The 20,487-nt window shown below is 41.3% G+C and overlaps 1 protein-coding gene across 1 annotated transcript in view; it reads left to right on the top strand.

The window, feature by feature from the left end:
* LOC141478402 (tyrosine 3-monooxygenase-like) overlaps positions 1–17,118 on the top strand; it is a 31,934-nt gene extending 14,816 nt beyond the window's left edge. Inside the window, exons 7-12 of the mRNA XM_074167491.1 lie at positions 3,856–3,991; positions 4,648–4,717; positions 6,379–6,435; positions 9,462–9,557; positions 15,234–15,367; positions 16,959–17,118. Coding sequence (XP_074023592.1) covers positions 3,856–3,991; positions 4,648–4,717; positions 6,379–6,435; positions 9,462–9,557; positions 15,234–15,367; positions 16,959–17,118 — 653 coding nt within the window. The remainder of the gene's footprint in view (positions 1–3,855; positions 3,992–4,647; positions 4,718–6,378; positions 6,436–9,461; positions 9,558–15,233; positions 15,368–16,958) is intronic.
* Positions 17,119–20,487: the final 3,369 nt, after the last annotated feature.

The following is a 20,487-nucleotide window of genomic DNA, read 5'->3' as shown; positions in this document are numbered from 1 at the left end:
GAAAGATATTCACAGTGAGTTTCAACTCATCTACTATAAACACAGGGTGTCTAGTGTAAGATAATTGTCCGAACTATTCTGGCTGGTCATGAGAACCAGGCAATTCAGAGGCATTTTATTCCATCCTGGAGTGGATGTCTAAGGAAAATGGAAAGAATGGCTCTTAAGGGCACTGGTCCTACCCTTCTTAAACTGTAGATAAAACCTAGATTAGTTTAGCCTAGTGGCTTTGCAAAAGATTATGCATAGATAGGACAAAGTTGGTTTGGTCCTTACAACTCATCAATCAACTGTGTGCTTAGGCTCTTTCTTGTGTTACAGGTGTCCAGTGCCCAACCAACCAAACCTCAATCAAGCTATAGGCTGTGAGGTGTCTCCCAAAATTCCTTGGCATACAGTGGATGTGTTTCAGCTACAACAACCTATGTGGAAACGCATAGTGCAGTTCCTCTTGTCGCTGGTTAGCTCTGGGTGAGCCCTGAACTGTCCCACCCTCCAAGTTAGGATACAAATCCTAGCATGTATCTTTGCTGAACAAAGATTTGCTTTGCTCTGCCTCTAAGGATTAGACCATTCTTTAGCACAGGTGATGATAAGTCTTTATATAAGTAACTACAGGGATACAAAGAGAGAAAGAGAGAAGTATCCTGGAGACAAAGTGACCATGCTATAACCAGCCCACACAGCCAAATAAACTTCCATCATCTCTTTTACTCAACAGTATCTGTGAAGTCAGGCAAGCAATTCCTTTTGAATTCAATGCAAACTGAACTAGAAGATCTGTCTAGTGTTACCTGGCCTGCTAGTGAGGCTGGTTTGAACAGAAATGGACTCTACATCATAAGTATTTCATAATTACTTACAAGGAATTTAAACAGTTAACCATGCAATCATTTAAGATGGCAAGTGCTTTTCTAAAGGGTTAACTAGATGAACCTAGGTGCATCTTTGTTTCTAGGAAAGATGTCTGGATTTAGGCAATCATTGTCCTCCACAGCTGGAAGAAATTACTGCTAGTGAACTCAAGCAAACTCACACTACAACACACAGGCCTGTATACAGGAGTTTTTTAGGCCAAGTAGTAAGCCTTACCGATCACTTTAGGTCAAGTGCTCATGACCTTCTCTTCAACTCATTCTGATTTCAGAGATCTTTGGGCAGTAGGTCCAATCAGCCACACCCCCATTTCTCTACTGATTGCTGGTTTTATTGTGCAGTAATGAAATAGAAGGTCAGATTTTGCAGATACTACCTTCAGCAGATAACTTTTTCCTATGGCTTTTCAAGGCAACTGGCCAAGTCTGTTTCATCAGCAGACTGTCTGATTCACTGGCCTATATTTAAAAGGGCATTTCAGGGAACATAAGCTGTAATTTTCATTTTCCCTCCTGCTCCTCCAACATGGATGCTAAAGCAATACAAATTTCCCTAGACTTTTTCATAGTCCTTCCAAAACTGAGTTACTTAGGGCTTGGTGCTTGTCTGATATATTTTTCAGCTGGTGCTTTCAGACTCGGAATTTACCCCAAAGATGACCAGATTCTAAGCTTTTCACCTTCCTCTGTATTGGCTTAGTATGGTACGTGCAGCAAGGGAGTATCCTTCTGTGCCAGCTCTGGGCCAGTGCCTAAAGAGACATAGCTGTCTCTCTGTCTGTTCCCCGAAACACTTTGCTTTCTTATTTGGGGTGTGGGGAGAATAGTAAGCTGCTTTACAACCACTTCCAATTTCCTGGTTAACTCTGAAGCCTTTGCTCAGCATACAAAGATAAAGACATAATCTCCATAGCTTTATTTGCTGTTGTTCAGCTTTTAGGCAGTTCTGTTCCTATTACCTTTGAATTCACTGGAGGAATAGAAGATAAAACTGTGGCAAACGCTAAACATCTAGTCCCTCACATTGCTAGGTAGAAGCATTCCTTCCTGTATGGCTTCAGATATTTTTTTTTGCCCTGTATGGCTTCAGATATTTTGCTACTTCTAATTCTTCCAGTGAAGCCTTTTTTTTTTTTCTTTTCTTCTCTCTTTCTCCCTCTTTTTTTTTCCCAATGAGAAAAGTGCTAATAGCCAGACAGAACAAGACAAGAAATGCTGGAAGAAACATTGAAAACCAAACCAAAACAAATCTTGTAAATGGCTTGGTTTCTGGGTGGGATTTTTTTTGTTTGTTTACATAAAATAAATTAGGTTCCAGGCTTCATGACACAATAGAATATGGATAGAGAAGGGAGAATAAAGCCATTTTTGCATTTTTTTTTAAATGTAGTTTTATGCTTTTAAGAAGATGAAATGTCATTTATGGGAGCTGAGAATGCAACACAGATTTTGAATATAGGACTTCAAAAAGATTATCATTGGCTCTGTTTTAAAGCACTGATTTTCAATTTTCATAGCTTTGCAGACCACCAACATGTTTCCCATGGAAATGCAGATTATGTAGTCTGCTGACCATAGGACTTGTTATTTTGTAAATTGTCTCTCACAGACTTTTCATAGTAATGCAGGGTGTTCTGGGGTAACACTGATAGCACAAGCTGAAATCACTGTGCAAAAGTCTTGCATTTTTCTGTTCTGTTCTATGGACACATAGAATCATAGAATCATAGAATGGTTAGAGTTGGAAGGGACCTTAAAGATCATCAAGTTCCAAGCCCCCTGCCATGGGCAGGGACACCTCCACTAGAGCAGGTTGCTCAAAGCCCCATCCAGCCTGGCCTTGAACACTTCCAGGGATGGGGCATCAACAACTTCTCTGGGCAACCTGTTACAGTGCCTCACCACCCTCACAGTAAAGAATTTCTTTCTGATATCTAACCTAAATCTCCCCTCTTCCAATTTAAAACCGTTACCCCTTGTCCTGTCAGCAGACACAGGAAAGCAAAACAGGTACGATCACATCACTGGGAAGCTGTGTAGTTAGTTTTAGACAAACATAATGGTGAAAAAAAAACCAGAGGGAAAAAATAGGTGAGAACACTGATGGAAACTCTGATGTTAAACAGTTAAGGGCCAAATTTCAGCACCTCTGACAAGGACCTGTTTGCTCTTTCTCCTGCATGTTCCCATTCTAACAAAGCCCGGGCAGAAAGGCAAAATGGATAGCAAGTTTTGCCAGTGCTGAGCTAGTTTATACATGTAGAGCATGCACTGACACAGGGAAATGAAGCTGAATAGTATGCTCCAATTCTACCTCTGGGATAGGCTGAACTAGGCCCATTGAGGAACAGAATTGCCCAGGACCCATGGTCCACCTACTTCTGTCTTCAACAGTGCAAGGTACGAGGGGTTTCAGTGTAGGGAATAAAGAACCCTGCAGGAGGGAGCTAGACAGTAACCTAGGATCAGGAAAGAACCAGGTGCACACAGACAAGGGTAAGGGTGGGGTGTGTCCCTTGTCAAACTCCTGTTTATTTTTTATATGTGATATAGAGGAAATCAATCAAAGAATTAATCAACTAGCCAGGACTGAAAATGCAGGTTCTGTCCCCTGCTTGATCATAAGGATTGCGTGTGACCTCAGATACATCACTGACATGTGCAACATAGTAGATAGATGTGTCTAAATGTGCTAAAAAGGTAAACTGGGGTAAGCAGTACTTCCATACTGTATAGTATTGCTGTGTGTATGATTAGGTGATTTAATATTACAGTAATTGGACCCATAACAGTACAGTGGAACTTTGATAAGGGTAAATCAGGATGTCCCTGCTATGCTTAGGTGGAGGGAGCTACTGCAACAGAGCATGAAGGCCCTCTGAAACTGCTTAAGTAATGCCGTGTAAGTCAACCTTAGAAGTAAGCATGCCATGTAGTCAACCTTAGAAACTCCTAAATTTGGTCTGACTTCCCTTTGCAGAAAGAACAGGTTTCCAGCTGAGACCAGCAGCAGGACTTCTGTCTGCTCGTGACTTCCTTGCCAGCCTGGCATTTCGTGTCTTTCAGAGCACACAGTACATAAGGCATTTCTCTTCTCCTATGCATTCCCCAGAACCGTAAGTCTGATGCCCTGGTACAATCCCATCCTTCTGAATGTGTTGGGGGTGATTCTCTAGGGAAAGGCTCTGGAGCTCTATCCAGTAGTCCACAGAAAGAAACAATTTGAGAAACTGGTAGCTGGAGAGTTAGAAGGGGAAGTCATGCATGAGAGGGTGTGGGTCTCTGTCTCTCTTGCAAAGTTGTCTGGGGAAGGAAAAGACTGGAGAATATCTGGTTTAATCTTTTCATCCAGCCTTCATTTACCATCTGCTGGGGTTTGATTCCCTGCTGTGAAACTCTCCCAGTAAGTGCTGGCCAGACAACAGCAATTACATTTCATGAGAAATTACAAGTTCACACAGACACTTTTGTTGTATACTGGGACAAAACAGGGGCCTTTCAAAGATGTTGTGACATAGGAGACTAGTGCCCGTGCCATCCCAAGTGAGACAATAGCCAGGGTAGCAGGGGGCAGCTGGCTCCCCATGGAAGGCAGAAGGGAATGTTCAGTTATGCTCCCTGCAGAGCCAGGCCAGGTATGGAGGCAGCTACTGTGATGCAGCCCTCACACTAGCTCCCACTGGGGGGTCTACCAGCTAAAGTCCTTTATGGGAAGTTCATGTAGGGCAGGAAAAGAAACCTTTATTAAATATGAAAGTCACTTGTTTTCCAGAGACTGCTGCCATGAGTTGTTGGGTCATGTTCCCATGCTAGCTGACAAGGAGTTTGCCCAGTTCTCTCAGGTAAGAAGCTTGTTCTCCTGTCTGTTTACTCAGCTGCCCTGGATTGCAGGCCAGACGTGCCTCAAAGGCACGCAGATCACTATGCTTGAAATGCTATTTTAAGACTTGATTGTGCCTGAGTTGCAACCTCCAGGCGTGGTGGGTTAGCAGCACCCTGGGAGACATTTACTCCAAGGGAGTGGTAGCGCTGCTCCCTATGGACATGGTGTAAAAGGAAGGGCAGGCAGAGCTTGTGGGACTTCTCTGTGGGAGGGCTGCATCAGCCTGCAGACGGATGCCAGTGGAGCCTCTGCGGTGCTGTGTGTCTGAGCTGTTCCCCTGGCTTCCTGTCCTACACCACATGAACCTAACCAGCAGCAGCCATTGAGCCTCCAGGCTGGTTCTGTCTCTGGATGTACATTTTTATCTCACATGATACTTTAATTGCGTCCATCACCATGTCATTCATTAGAGATGTTTTTCCTTTTACAACTCACCAAATTCTCACAGCATTGCTCACACTGGTAAGGAGGCTCCAAAAAGCAAACAGGGCTTCTTTGTACAATAAGGCACTATTTACGATGGGCAATCAGTGTCAGACCCAAGTGAACTCAATGACCTCGTATAATTAAAGACTTCAGAACTCTGAAAGTGCCTCAAAACCAGAGCAGAGGGAAGAAGATAACTTATACTCTAGGCTTATCAATCATTGGCCAGTGTGGAAACTGGCAATAAGTGCAGAGAAGTTACATGATGTAGGTCCCTGTCAGAATACCTTAAAAAGAAAGCCACTTCACCTCATATAATGTAGTTTCCAGTTGTATTGTTTTGGATACATGCCAGTTTCCATTTTGGTCATAAATATTGGTTACTATCAGATTCGGATGAGTAGTACTTAAAATATCCCAGTGGTCTATAATTTATTCTGGAAGAATAAATACCAGAACTGAAGACAGATTAGAAATAAGAGATTACAGCAATTTCAAAACTTTCAGCTTTCCTCTTTTCCCATCTATAACACAGCCTATACAACGTGGGATCACATTAAATGAATTTTCACATTTCACTTTTTTTTTTCAGAAAGTGTTTTCACAGTTTAAATTCACCCCCTGAAAACTCTTTTTTGTTCCATTCAACATGAGACAATGAATGGTGAAAATGCCCTAATTTTGTTTTGTTGCTGCATGACATTGCTCCCAAGATAGCTAAGAAGAGACACCTACAGATTCCTGTTGTGAGAATAACAGCAGGGAGCACAGATGAGAGTAAAGAGAATCCTCCCTGCACAGATCTGACCCACTCATAAGGGCTGTCAGAAAGACAGTGAAAGACAGAAAGATAACGGCGAAGATAAAACCCACCTTATGGTCCTTCCTTCTCATGCCTCCCTATAGATCTCTGCCAGGGACAGTCCAGCATTAAGCCAAGAGATGGTTAACTTTACACAGAGAATGCTGAGGATTAAACACTCATCTAATGTGGCTCCCAGTGGTATGTAGCTGGGGGCCAGGGAGAGGTAGGCATCCTGGAAGCCATGGAAGGTCATTTTGGGTGATAAAAACAATGAATAGTTCATGCTATTCATGCTAGAAATTATGTGGTCCTCCCCCTTCCCCTCTTTCTCTCCCTTGGGCTGAATAATCACACTAGTGTAACACTGCCTGCCTGCTTACTTGCTTTAGGATATTGGACTGGCTTCTCTTGGATCATCTGAAGCGGAGATTGAGAAACTGGCCACAGTAAGTACAGATGGCAGTTTAATATCAGAGGCAAAACCCAAACAATGCACTGCATATCCCTTACTGTGCAGGGAAGGCTCTTCTCTAATGTCTCAGATTAGCCACAAAAATGGGAGCATCAGCAGGGTTCTCTCTTCTTCTCATCCACAGGTTAGGGAGGGGCTGGAGTTCCTCTGAGGGAGACCAGAAGCACCTGAGGAAATCTTTATACTTTTTCCTTCTATTAGAATAAGCTGAATTTGTACAATTTCAGCCACAGGAGGGTCCCAACCCGCTTTCCAGATTCACCTAATAGGCTGGATACCCCATGTGATTCCTGCATTTTTTCCTGCAAAAGGTGCAGGGGACCATCAGAATTCAGTGTACCCTCTATTTATTAATCTCACAAAATAGGTGAGCTCTTAAAAGCAATTTGACAGCAGGTACTATCATTTGGTTCTGAGTCACTATGCTATACATATCTGCCAAAACAACTCATGCAGCCCTTTGCTGCCATCTTAACTTGTTCTGAAAGTGGACTTGAGGCCAGATGATTACTTTTTTTTCTGATAATGCTAGACATCTCCCAGTCTTGGTGATTTTTTCAGGGAAGGAGAGGAGCCTTACCCTCACCCAGCTGATTGAGGCTCATTCAGGAAAGGGAGTCGATAGCAGGAGACTGTCACTCCTGAAATTCCTCACCCAGCCCACAGCCCCACTCACGAGGAAGTGGAATGAAGTGCTGTGTGAAGGAGATTATGGCTCACCTAAAATCTATATGCAGGTATCCGTCCTTGGGTCAGAACTAGGTAAGGTTAGTGGTAGTTTTAGAGTTGGAAGTGCAAAAGGTCCCAGTGCTGGATTTTTTGTAGCATCATCCAAGTCCTATGAGGGGACTATGTGGGAAGAGGCCACATTTTCTCTGCAATTACCCCTCTCAGGGTCCAGGGAGACTACAGTAAGATTAAGATCCATGCTTTTGTTAGAGGTAAAAGAATTATGGGTTCTGGAGAGCCATTTTGCATCCTTACCCAGGTCTTGATGAGATTGGGTGAAGGCCAGTGGCTTACATAGCCTTCCTGTGCACGCACCCCTCTGACCCTGAGCTAGGTAGGACTAGATTAGAGATAGGGTCAAGGTTAGAAGAATGATGGGTCTCAGATCTGAAATTGTGATAGTATCATCTAGGGTTTGGGGAGGTAGAATAAGGGAACCTTTTTGAAAGGGCTACCTGCAGTTTAGGATCTGTGAGAATACAATTTTGTAAGTGCCATTCAAGTATTGTGAACAGTAAACATGTTCTGGATTAACATCTCAGTCTTCAATTGTTTAAAAGTTAGACATCTAATCTAGTCTTATTGTTTAGATTCCCTCACTAGAAAGTGAAGATAGAGAAGAACCTACAATGTATTCTTTATCCTGACATGGATGTCTAACATAAATTCTTTTTTCTCTTTGGAAGTCTCTGTTATTCTCTGTTCATTATAAAGAGAATGTAGGTAACTAGTTTAGATGATATGACAACATTTAAGCTAACTAGAAGTTTATTTAAAGAATCTCAACTTTGCTTGTTGCTATGGTCAATAACCTTTGTAAGAAAGACTTTGAAATGCTATTATTTCATTCAGTCCCTGGACCTCTCTAACCATGTGGATCCATGTACAAGAGATGAGAAATTGCCAATGTTCATGTTGTCCACAGAGTACCACTAGTACCACGACCTCTACCTTGCTAAGACAGTAAGAGCCTAAGAACCTCACTAACTAAAAGCCTCACAGGATATCTAAGGAAATACTAAAAAGAATTCTTCTTCCTTCGTGTCTCATTTTCCAGTCAAAAAGATCTTCTGCAAAATGAGGAGATACTTGAAAGACTTTCCACTGCAAAATAATATGAATCAAGATTATTAACACAATAAAAATTCATAATTATTAGCTGAACTGTAGAGAAAGCAGCTCAGGATTCTACAGAAAGAAAGATTCTGACTTGCTTTTTCTTCATCAGTGGTAAATTTGCAGACTAAAACCAAGTCATCAAAATTATAAGACAGATGAAAGAGGGTGGGAAAAAGAAAAAGAAAGTAAGAGGCAGAATAGAGAGAATAACATAGAGTTTCACATTATTTTACGAACTGCCTCCAGTTCTTTGAGAAGGGTGCTGAGAATGCAATACCTATGGCTAAACTGAAGTCAAGGCCCAGCCCTGTATATGAGGCTGCAAAGAGTCCCTAAAAGGAACCTTGAAGAGTTGTGACACAAAGCTGTATTCTTGAAATGCCTCATTTTTCATGTTTTTCTTTTGCACAACACCTATCCAGCAGCTCAGTGGTCAGGCTGTGTTCAGAATTGGTCCTCCACTGTCCATTTCTTTAAATGCTACAAGGGAAAGGCTAACAGGTTGGCAGAGCCAAGAGTTGCTTTTATCCTACTGTTTTCCAGCAGGTAAAGGAAGTACAGTCCTAAGCATGGTTTATTGCAAGAAAAGCCCAGAGACATGTATCGTTATTTTCTACTGGAGCATGATAAAGATGCCATTGGCATAATCTTAAAGGATACATTGCCGCTAAGGGATAAGTAATTCTTCAATTCTTCTGAACGCTATCACACAGACAAATGAGGAGGGAATCTGTCCTTCAAGTCTTGAACCCTCTATGGGGGTCTACCTCTCCTTCTGGGGTCTATGGGTTGAAATCTGTCAGGTTCCACTGACTCTAATGAAGCTAATAACTTGCAGGGTAATTTGTAACGTCTTCAAAAGAAAGAAGGGGATAGTACTTTATGTCTTTATTTACCTATGCAATTATCATTAGCAATTTTTTTTTCTTTATTTGGGTGTGAGAAAGAGAAGGATGGCAAGTTTTGAAAAAATACATGTCATAATTTGTTATGCATGTTGAGAGAAAAATAATTTTCTTAAAATATACAACTATAAAATTTGAAGATACAACAACATTAAGGAATAAGGATAAATGAAAATGAAAGGAAAAATGAGAAGCTTAAAAATGAACTGCCTGTTGAGACTTTTTCACAAATTTTTCTTATTACCAGCTTTATTGGTTCACTGTGGAGTTTGGACTCTGCAAGCAAAATGGTTCCATCAAAGCTTACGGGGCAGGACTGCTTTCATCTTATGGTGAGCTTATGGTATGTGTCAAACGTATGGTATTGAAAGATTTCTATAATGCAACTTTCTAAACTCTTAGGTAAGAGCAAAATATTATTTCCTCACATAAAACAATATAATTTAAAATACTGATTTTTCTTTTGCAAAGAAATTAATTCTTCCTTCCCAGAAGCTACTGAGTAGGGGGAAACTACTGTAGGATTTTACCTGTCTTCCACCTAAAGAGACAAAATGCAACAAAAGCAACCAACCTATGAAGTATTAGATTTGCTTCTTACTGGTCCCGTCCACTAGTAACACAGTTGACTTTAATATGAAACTCATGTACCTTTCTGAATTACTCACTAGAGGGCAATATTATGCCTATTATGAACTCTGCTACTTCGTCATGCACATATGCGTTAGAAAGGCTCTGGCTGACTGGACCAAGTAAAGTATGGAGAAACTGTAAATAGCATGAACACTGATAAAAAGAAAACACTTTAGAATTTTATTTCCCAAATGTGTTTCAAAACTAACCCAAGCTTGAGTTTTACGTAGATGAAAATCTGTGTACGTAGGATTAATACTGCCCTGCCTGGACAGATTAACTGTGGAAAGAGAAACTGTGTACATTTACAGAAAGCTTACAGATTTCCCCTCCTTTGGACAAACAGTTGGTAGGAGAGGTATTAATTTCTTCTCAGTTTTGCAGAGCACTGAAGCAGATGATCAGTTTCTAGGTGCAAAAGAGCTAAATTGGTATCAGCATGTCTCAATTGCTTCAGGTTGTGCAGGTACTGGATGAGTTTTTGGGATTAATAAGAGCCAAAGGAAAATTAAAAAGCACTCTTTTCAAGTGTTTTTATAAACCACAAACCAAAGTTTTCATGGGAGATACATTTTAAACTTAACATACAGACACAACAGCCTAACAGCGGGCTACATGATACATTCACATGGAACCTTACCTGGATTAGCACAGTTTGGACTCCCATAATTGGAGATAGTTGGACTGTTATGACAATAAACCTATTACAAACTCTGCTAATGCTATATAGGTCAGCCCCCTTCACAGTCAAGTGACAGACAGAAGAAACAACATGCAACCAAAGACACTTTTAATAGGAGTCCCAACAGAGGGGTAGTTGAGATGACATAGAGAAAGAGGAACTCTCCCAGACATCAACCTTCATTTTGCTACCTACCGCATTTAGCATTGGCTTTCTCCCAACACTTGTAATTTGAAGAGTTTTGTGAGCAAACTCTGTGGTATATGATTTGCAGAGCTTTCTCTCTTGATAAGCTGAGAGATCTGCATGCTCATTAGCCCTCTAGAGAAACAGACATGCCTTCCTTTCTGCACAGCAAACTTATCTTGCGCCTGACTGCTCATGAATGTGAGCAGAAGTGTGCTAGCACTAGCATGGCACTCATCTGTAGAACAGTTAAACGTATTGCTTTGAAACAGCAGATCAATGAACTCCCCTGCAAATCAGGCTCCAGTGCAATGCATTTGTTTTATGTGTCTATCTGTTGTAGGGTAAGGCTGAAGCTACTGTTTTCTCAGAATCCTTCAGTACTTGCTATATTCACAGCCAACACAGAGGAAACCTAGGCTTGCTTTGATTTACATGATAAAACCAAAAGGATCCAATATCAAAGTACAGTTAAAGGCCTGAATATTCTATAGTTTTAAGTCAACTGCATTTACATGTTAAACAGGGTAATAAAGGGCAGAGATAATAATTTCTCTGATACTTATGTAGCTTTCGTAGTAATATGCACCACAGAATCTATCTGCATGGTTACCTCTTTTTCTGTCTAATTTTGACACTGATGAAGGTAAAAGTTGCATTAGAAATGCTAAATTTTGGTGGCTGGAATTGAGTGTACCAGACTTGTGTGCTCTCTCTTCTCTTTCTACCTTGTTCTTCACCAGAAACCAACAAGGTCTTCTACTTTTTATTAAAGTAGTAGGCAAGAACTGCTTGTTCACAGAACCGTGCTATATAACAGAAAAGTATCACTTCACCTCAAATTCCCTACCTCTAAGGTTGACAATGGAAGCAGTAATGGTCCTTGAGTTGATAAATGGCAGATTCTTGCCAATAATTTTATCATCAGTACTTGTTGGATAATGCTTCTGGATAAACTTTTGATACAGCTGGGTCCACCTAGGTCTTCATCCATCATATTACTGAAATTACATGCAGATGTGATAGCATTTGTATTCACTAGGTAACAAAGAAGGATTCCCCCCCTTCCAAAAGTGTGTTCATCTTGCATGTTACACCTCAACAGTCTGAAGATGAGCAAGCACTTCACTAGCAATGCTGCCCTGTACAATCCCTGTGTGAGCTCTGCAAGTTCATCACTCTAGCTTTTGGGACAGCAGCTTAATGGGTTACATGCACTTCACCTGGAGCATCTGAAACTTCTTGTACACAAACTAATTATACCCATATCCTTAAGTGCTGAAGTTTCCTTTTACAGATGACTGATTCATGTCATGGATTTTTATTTGGAACAAAACCAAAATACAGAAATGTTTCCATTTAATCATTCTAGTCTGCATAAGCATCTGATTCTAACTTCAGTATAGACAGTGGCACTGTGAGTAAAGCACTGAGGTCCTATGCCTAAGCACCTGGTAGCAACTTGAAAATATATACCATTTCTTTTACAGCTGAAGAGAGAAAATGTGTGTAGTGTAGTGTCTATTTCACAGAAGGGATTTATTTTAGAAATAAAGCAGTGGCAAGGCAGTTTTGTTAGAGAAGATGAAGATTGGAAGATAGTGAGGCTCATGACAGCCTTCAGTTTCTTTCAGAGCTCATTTTGCAGTCTTAGACTGGCTCTTGAGAGAGCTCTAGATAAGTTTTGCTTATGCTTGAGAGAAAGCCATTGTCCATCCTGATAATTATCTGCCAATCTTCTCAGTATCGGCCCAGACATGAGCTTGAGGGTGGAGGCTCCAAACTCAATTCCATATCATTTAGCTGATCAGTATATTTAGCACAGGCAGACTCACTGCAGCTCGTGTGACTGAGGAGACACACAGCATTAAAGGAGAAATTTCCTCACCACTGAAGTCTTCTGAGCCAGGAATTTGGTCTCTGAGGAGGCAATAAAGGCATGAGTTTCTAAGGCTAGGTGGTTGGCTGCAGATGACACCTAACCAGCTGGAGAGGATGAGCAGCAGTACATCCAGCTAATGTTATGTGAGAACTTAGCATCAGCAAGGAGCCTAGGAACATCCCTGAACTGCAGCCTGGACTGACGGTCTGTGGGTGTGTGTCTGTAACCCAGGGAACCACATTCTGACTACGAAATCATAGAATCATAGAATGGTTAGAGTTGGAAGGGACCTTAAAGGTCATGTAGTTCCAACCCTCCTGCCATGGGCAGGAACATCTCCCACTAGACCAGATTTCTCAAAGCTCCATCCAGGCTGGTCTTGAACGCTTCCAGGGAAGGGGCATCCACAACTTCTCTGGGCAACCTGTTACAGTGCCTTACCACCCTCACAGTAAAGAATTTCGTCCTAATACCTAATCTAAATCTTCAAAATGTTTTTCTCTTCTCCACAATACCCGCTCTGACCAGTTTGAACTCAGCTTCAGGTAGTTATTTTCTGTGGATGAGCTGATCCTGCCCAAACTCAGGGCATAACCTGGGAGAAAGGCAGAGGATGGGAGGTAGAGCTGGATGCCCTCTGCATGAGACTTGCACTTGAATCCACGTTATCTAACAAATCATTTAATGACAGCAGCTAGGTATCGGAAGGCAAAGGATAACCATACCCAAGTCTAAACTAAACAGTTATAATGGGTCTGACTGCTGGCCAACCTTGCCTCCTCTGAACTGTAAGTATTCCTCCCCAACAGCCCTCGGTATTGCACTGTTTATTTCACTACATTCTGTCAGCTGTTCTACATTATCCAAAATGCTTCTCCTGTTAACACTCAGCTGGACTCTGTCCTACATACTGTAAAATCTTATGGCTCATACCACACTTCTGGCAGCACTCAGTGCTACACATGCTTTTCTTGCAGCACGACAAGTACTTAACTTGTAGAGGCCTTTAAGGCCATCCGGTTTCAAGCTGAACTTCCACTGAAATCAATGGGATTTCGGTTCTGCTTCAACACTGACAGCATAGCAGGACCCCTGTCAGATTTTGAGTTTCTAAAATCTTTTCCCATTGGTCCCCAGAGCTTTTGAGATTGTAAGAGCAGCCTTATGTTTGTGTATAACATCCGTCTTAGATTGTATGAGTGCTCTCCAAGGTTTATTCTTCATTTAGACACTGTGAATGAAGAACAGGGAAAACACCATCTTTTAGCATTTTATAGTCTTGGGTTTTTTTGGTTTTTTTAAAGGCTCTTTATTAATTTCTGCACCAGTTCCGCAGAAAATTGGCCTACTGGATAAGGCAGGCCTCCTGCGATGGAGAGTTCAGGCTCAGTTCAGTGAAATATCTAAAAATGTGCTTAAGGGTACTTGTCTGAATTTTTCCAGTTAGCAGATTGAGCTGAAAGTCTTGTGCAGTGTCACCCACTCTTACCAGTTCTTTACAAGTTTACAAGTACCAGGGGAGTTGGCATTCGATCATAAAATAGTGAAGGAAGCCTTCTGAAGACTGGTGAAGAAGAGAGAAAGACAAACACGCAGACTTCAAAAATGGGGTTGTTGCTGAAAGACTGTCCCTAGGTGGATGGGGCCCACTGTCCAGGCTGAAGGCAGAAAGAAAGATCTCGATGTTGACTGGAATGAGTTGCCTTTTTCTTTTTCGTTTGTACCCAGGACACTTCACCAAAGTGGCCATGGCACTCACTATCCTGGCTGATTGGAGGCCAAACCAGCTTTTAGGCACATCTGTGGTGCAGGTCAAATGGCACTGGGGCCGAACTAGCTTAAAACTAAATCACTTGGGTCTCAGGGTCAGGCAAACTATATAGGAACTCATGTTGAACCTGAGCTGCCCTTTCTTCCCAGGACCCTGCACAGGTACTAAACAACCAACACCAATACCTACATAACCACACTGCCACCAGCTCTGCTGCTGTCTGGTTTCAAGGTAGCTCCGGTATGTCTAAGCAAATGATAGATGTGCCTATGGCCTGCAGTGTGGACATAAATGACTGCCTTAATCCTGCTGTCTGCCTGAAGGGAAAATGTAGAAGAACCTGAGAAGAATCCTGTGTGGGCCCAAAACACAAACATGCGCACACAGAGTATAGTTAGGCTGCTTAACTGTCATGGGAGCTGTGCAGAAAATACCAGGAGCAGCAGGAAATGTGAGATTTGTGACATGGGCTGTGGACTTGGAAATAGTGCTGCACAGCACTGTGAATCTTCTATGACACTGGCTGAAAAAAGCAGCATGGTATTATTTTTTCTTTTAGATATTCAGATTTTGGGGGGTGGCATAGACTTTACCCTCCCTGTCTGAGAATGTGGCTGTGGTAACCAATCATACATCACTGTAATACAGGAAATATGTATTTCTTTTTTTTTTTTTCTTTCTTCTTTTTAAAAATTATTTTTATTTGGTTTATTAACTGCTGATTATGAAAAGCACCTTTTAGCTGTGAAAGACCAGGAATTGATATTACCTTTAACAATTCCACAGAGCATTTCACAACCCAGTAGGCACTAATTCTTGCTATGTTCGTTCACCTGTTCTAACCTGTGTTGTTCCCATTACAAAGTACGCTTTATCAAACAAGCCAGAGTACAAGCCTTTTGATCCAGAAGTGACTGCAGTTCACCCCTATCAGGATCAAGCCTTCCAGCCTGTCTATTTCGTAGCAGAAAATTTGGAAGATGCCAAGGCCAAGCTTCAGTAAGTAAAGTGTGGGTAATTTCATTGTGGGGGGGAACACCATCTTGAATCCTAATTTCAAATACATCTACTACTACTGCAGTAACCATGCCAAGCCATCTCACTCCGCACTTCATCTGCACAGTGGCTTTTTTTACAACAAAGTTAAGCAGGAAATTGTTTATCTGATAAAAGCTTCATAGAAAAACATAGCTATATATTGTTATGTCTTGTCCCATACTTCATCTTAGCAATGCCTCATTTTGGCAACTTCTGAGATAAATTCTGTAGCTGAATAGTGAGTGTAGAGCACAATCCCACAACTAGGGTGCATCTGTGCTAGTCCATACAAATAGGTGGTTATGAAGAACTGATTTACCCAGGTCACATGGAAATTTTATAGCAGACTCAGGAATTAACATGGATCAGCAGGGGGCTTAAAAACAAGATTGCCTTTCTTCTCTGATTATATCTGCACAAGAATGCAGAATCAGCATTCACAGGCAATCTAATTTCTACAAAGTAGCTGACTGCAACCTAAATAACGTTATTTCAAATTAGCTTGAGGTGTTTCTAAATGCATTTATTTTACTGTGCTACATTATGCAGTAAGGATTTTTTAAAATTATTTTATTTTAAAGTAAATGGGGCTTAAATCTGGCCTTCATTTCCAACAGTTAGAACAACATGACCAATTCTGGCTGGAGGCAGAAGACTGGTTGTGAAGCTACTGGGGAGCATGTAGGAGCTGAAATGAGGAATTTATTAGAGGAAAAGAACCTGGGTCAGGCTCACTCCCCCCGCCTCTTCCCCAGAAGCACTGTCTGCTGGGGCTATAGCAATGGCAAATTAGGCCCCTCATCTTAAACTTGAAGGTTCACATTAAATTATTAATGTGTGTAAAAATGTGGCTGAGAACTCACTGGCAGAAGAAAGAGGACTTTCAAGAGCATTTGACTCAGGCAAACCTGAAAAGAACTTACAAGGACAAGGAATACACCACTTAGACTTGAAGCTTTTTCATACATTTTTTTCAAGAGAGTTGCTCAGCCAAAGCTGCTCAAAATAACCTAAGGCACAAGAATCTGTCAGAACGGAAAACATAAGGCAACATCAGTACAGGGGGTTCCTACCAGCATGTACTTAATGGAAACATTGTCGAAAATGGCAAGCAATCATGTTTTTTCTTTCAATAGAGACGGCAAAATAGCTCAGGAAGCCTAGTATCAACAGGTTTTTAGAATTTTACGCAGAAAGAGCTACTCCAGGTTATTTCTTGGAAGTGAAGGCAGCAGACATGCTGTGTTGCTGCATTCCTCAGCTTGTGGTTGTAATAACTCTGAATCACTTTAACGTAGAGCTGTAAAAGCACAGGCAGGTCTGTGCCAGCCACGCCGAAAAGCAGGCACTGCAGACCTTTTGGGCTGTAAGTAGTTCCACTGTGGGGAGGATATACAGCACCAAACAACGTTAAGGAGTAACAGTGATTGGGGTGTCACAGCGGCCTCTGCTCCCCAGTAAGTCCCTGCCTACGTATTGAGAAATTAGGTCCTGCAGGTTTTACACTTAGGGAAACAGCTTGAACTAGTATCTCTGTCTTCTTCCCCCACAGAAACTACATGATGAAGATCAAGAAGCCTTTTTCTCTGCACTATGACCCATTCACCTGCAGCATAGAGGTTATGAACACACCTCAGAAAGTCAAGAGGGCACTCTGTCAAATGAAAGAGGAACTGAAAAACCTCTGCTTGGCCCTTGAAAACCTCTCTTAAAACTACAGCAGTACATCTCACCTGGCACTGAGATACCTGTAGAGGGTTCCAGCACTTGAAGATTTAGTGATGAAGTTGTAGTTGTATGCAAAAATCTTTAACCCACAAACCAGCTCTGTCAAGCTAATCTTTTCACTGTAATTTATGCTGCTGAATTATTTACATTAATGAGTTCCTATTGTGCATGTTTTAATGACAAGATCAAATTACTCAAGCTTTTGGTAGGTGATATGAGCTACAGCTGTTTGGAGTATATTTATCAGTTACTATTGACCCTTACTTTTTTTTTTTTTATTCACCTGCCACCTTTCCAAATTATCTGTTACAAAATAGCACAGTAACTTCAGCCATACAGTCTTTTACTTTCTGCTTAAATGACATGATAACAATCTTTTAGGTTGGCTAGTTGCTTACAGTTAGCAGTCCTTAGAGCTAGCTCATTTCTGCTAGCAATTATGACAAGCTATTTTGCTCACAAACTATGAATGGTTTCCTTACAATGTGCAAATGCAAGAGTTTGTAAGAGGAACCCTTTACTTTTGCTCACTATTTATTTTTTAGACATTCAGTAGCCTTCAAATATGGCTAAATAATTTCCTGTCGTATTTGAGATCGCAAAATATTTATCCCTTGGCTAAAAAAAGCAGAAAATAATAGGCCCAAGGTACTCTGGCACTGTCACATAAAAGGGTGCTTAGTTTGAAAGGGAAATTTGGGTTCTGGGAAGGAAATTTGTGTGTAAGGAAGTTTTTTTTTGAAGAAGCATATAAGAAATAGAGTCCCATTGTTTTTTCATGGGACTCGGATACTCCTGGAGACTTTTAAAAATCTTCATTTCTTATTGATGTCATGATGACTGTAGTAATAACCAAAAGGCAAAATCTACTGAACATCTAGTGTAAAACCTAAGACCAACCACTAGCAGCCATAATGCCTTGCTATGGAAACAGTACCAGATATGTGCTCCAACTCATCTTGCCTCCTTCTCCAGTCCCTCTCTGAGATGTGTCTGAAATTTATCTACACTCTGCAGATCACATTTCCCAGAATCAATCCCATAATTGCCTTTTCCAGACTTTCATGCTCTTCATGTCCCCTTCCTTCCTCCACTATCTACAAGCAGAGACTATTTCAACAAAAGAAGAGGCTCATGCTGAGAATGATTCCCTGTCCTCTTAGCAGCAGTTCAAACAGGTGGGCTTGATGCAGGTTACAGATATCGCATAAGCAGGGGCAATGTGGATCTTGCGGCTCAAGCTGGGTGACAGTGATCCACAAATTTCAATGTAGATTTTTCCTGCACAGCTTAGAATCTCTACTTATTTTTTCATCAGTATATTTAGCACGTGGCAGACAGCAAGCTTGTCCACCGCTATTCACTAGCTGCCAGCATACACGGTCTGAACTCTGAGTTAAATGTGAGGTGGTTTGGCTCTTGATAGAAAAGGAGTCATCATCTCTGCCTTAACTGGTCACTGTGGGATAGGAGCATGTACACAGAAAGTCACAACAGAGCAATTCACATGCTGTCACTTCATACAGAGCTTATCTCACTGTAATTTGTTCATGTGCCAGGCTCTAAAGAAACTGTCTTATTGAAAGTTAATGGGATTTTGTCTCTTGAATCTTCATGTCTATAAGCACTTCAGAAAATTTTCCCATGGGCAGTAGTAGAGTATTCTGAGGGAGATAGTAGTAGAGATCTGGGGATCTGCTGCAAGTGCTCCATTTTATTAAAATGTGGTGATGCCTGAAAAATTCGGAAATATCTTGGCAAAATGGCTATGAGACCCCTTCCTCTCAACAGCAAGAACATCCCAAGTTCTTTCTTTTTTTTCATTTAAGTCCAGGATTCGTGTATTCTACACCGGGAGAACACGCATATCATAAACCCTGTTCTGCTAGAGATTCAGACAGAGACAGAGCTCAAGTGAGTTCCTTTGCTTCCAGTATATTTCTGCTGCAATGGAGGATGATCTCTCAGCATACTTTTATGGATTTAATTCTACTTATCCTGCTCATACACACACACACACAAATACCATTTCTCTTCAGAGCAATTTGTTTCGTTACATATTGTAATAATTTATCTGTCTGCTTCCTGCCAATTGGTGCATAGGCAAAAATGCTCAATAGCTCACAACAGATTGTTTTCAGAAGTATTATTTTCATCAATCAGTTGTTTTACAGTGAAAATTGAACCATGTGCTCCAGTTCTGTGTGTTTTCCTTTTCTTTCTTTTTAAGTGGAAGATAATGCCAGAGCGGAAGAGCTATCAAAATATTTTCTATAGATGGACTCTGTAAGCCATAGGGTCTTTTTCATGTATTCCCTCTGAAACAGTTGAATGTGGAGTTTAGACTTGAGTTTGGCTATTGCTCAGAACAGACCTATATTTGGAAGAAGTGAGAGACCTGATGGATTTGTTTTGCCCAAGGCCTCACACTTTCCTTGGAGGGACTCCAGGCCCGCCCACACACCCTTGTCTTTTCCAGTTCCTGTAGCAAGGAGAGAAAAAGAAACCATTTGGAGCCAGATTCTCCCACCCTTACACACGCTGAGTAGTACCTGATCTCTCGAGCAATCCCAGCGACAGAACTGAGCCTATTTAAGGTGCTGTATGCTGTACCCAGAAAATAAGAGCAGGATTATAAAAACCTCTGCTCGTGTACTTGCTTTTTTATTGTCTTAATGACAGTCAGCCGGCATACACAGCTAAGGTAGGCTCCAGTGAAGCTTCGTAAAGCTTCAAAAGTAATGAATTTGGCTACTCAAACTTTTAAGAAGCATAAATATTCTTCCAAAGGAGGCAAATCTTACCCTCCTTATTCAGGCAAAACCTACCCCAGGATAGCCATGTTTGACACTCCCCTCTAAGGAGGTCCAAATTCTTCTCTTCTGATTCAGTGTAGTGACAAAGCAAAAGCCTTCAGGGTTACATCCTTATGAGGTACACTGGTCATGCTGCTCTTCCAACAGTCGTTCTTTCATTTCCTCACAGAAGCCAAGAAGTACCTCATACTCCTGTCAGTCTAAGGCAGGGGTGATGGGGAAGACAGTGGTGGGGCCTCATGATGAAAATCATGGCACAGAGGAAAAAGCACCAACCAGTAAAAATATGTCTTTTTGTCAGTTTGCATTTCAGCAGTTTCACATTAATCTTGCACAAGAAGGCTCCAAAGCCAAGTAAAACACATCTTGTGACTTGAAACTGAACTGATGAACTCCCCATGGGTCCTTTGCTTATCCCGATAAACTTATTTTTCCTAGATGGAGTGCATTTAGAACAAAATAGTGTATATTATTAAATCTGTATTGTGTTGTTCTGTTATACATCGGAGAGTTAGTAAATTCAGTTCATGGGTTTGG

The sequence above is a fragment of the Numenius arquata genome, chromosome 2 (assembly GCF_964106895.1).
Source record: "Numenius arquata chromosome 2, bNumArq3.hap1.1, whole genome shotgun sequence".
Taxonomy (NCBI): domain Eukaryota; kingdom Metazoa; phylum Chordata; class Aves; order Charadriiformes; family Scolopacidae; genus Numenius; species Numenius arquata.
Note: the sequence above shows the minus strand (reverse complement) of the source record. Positions and strands in the feature narration are given on the sequence as shown.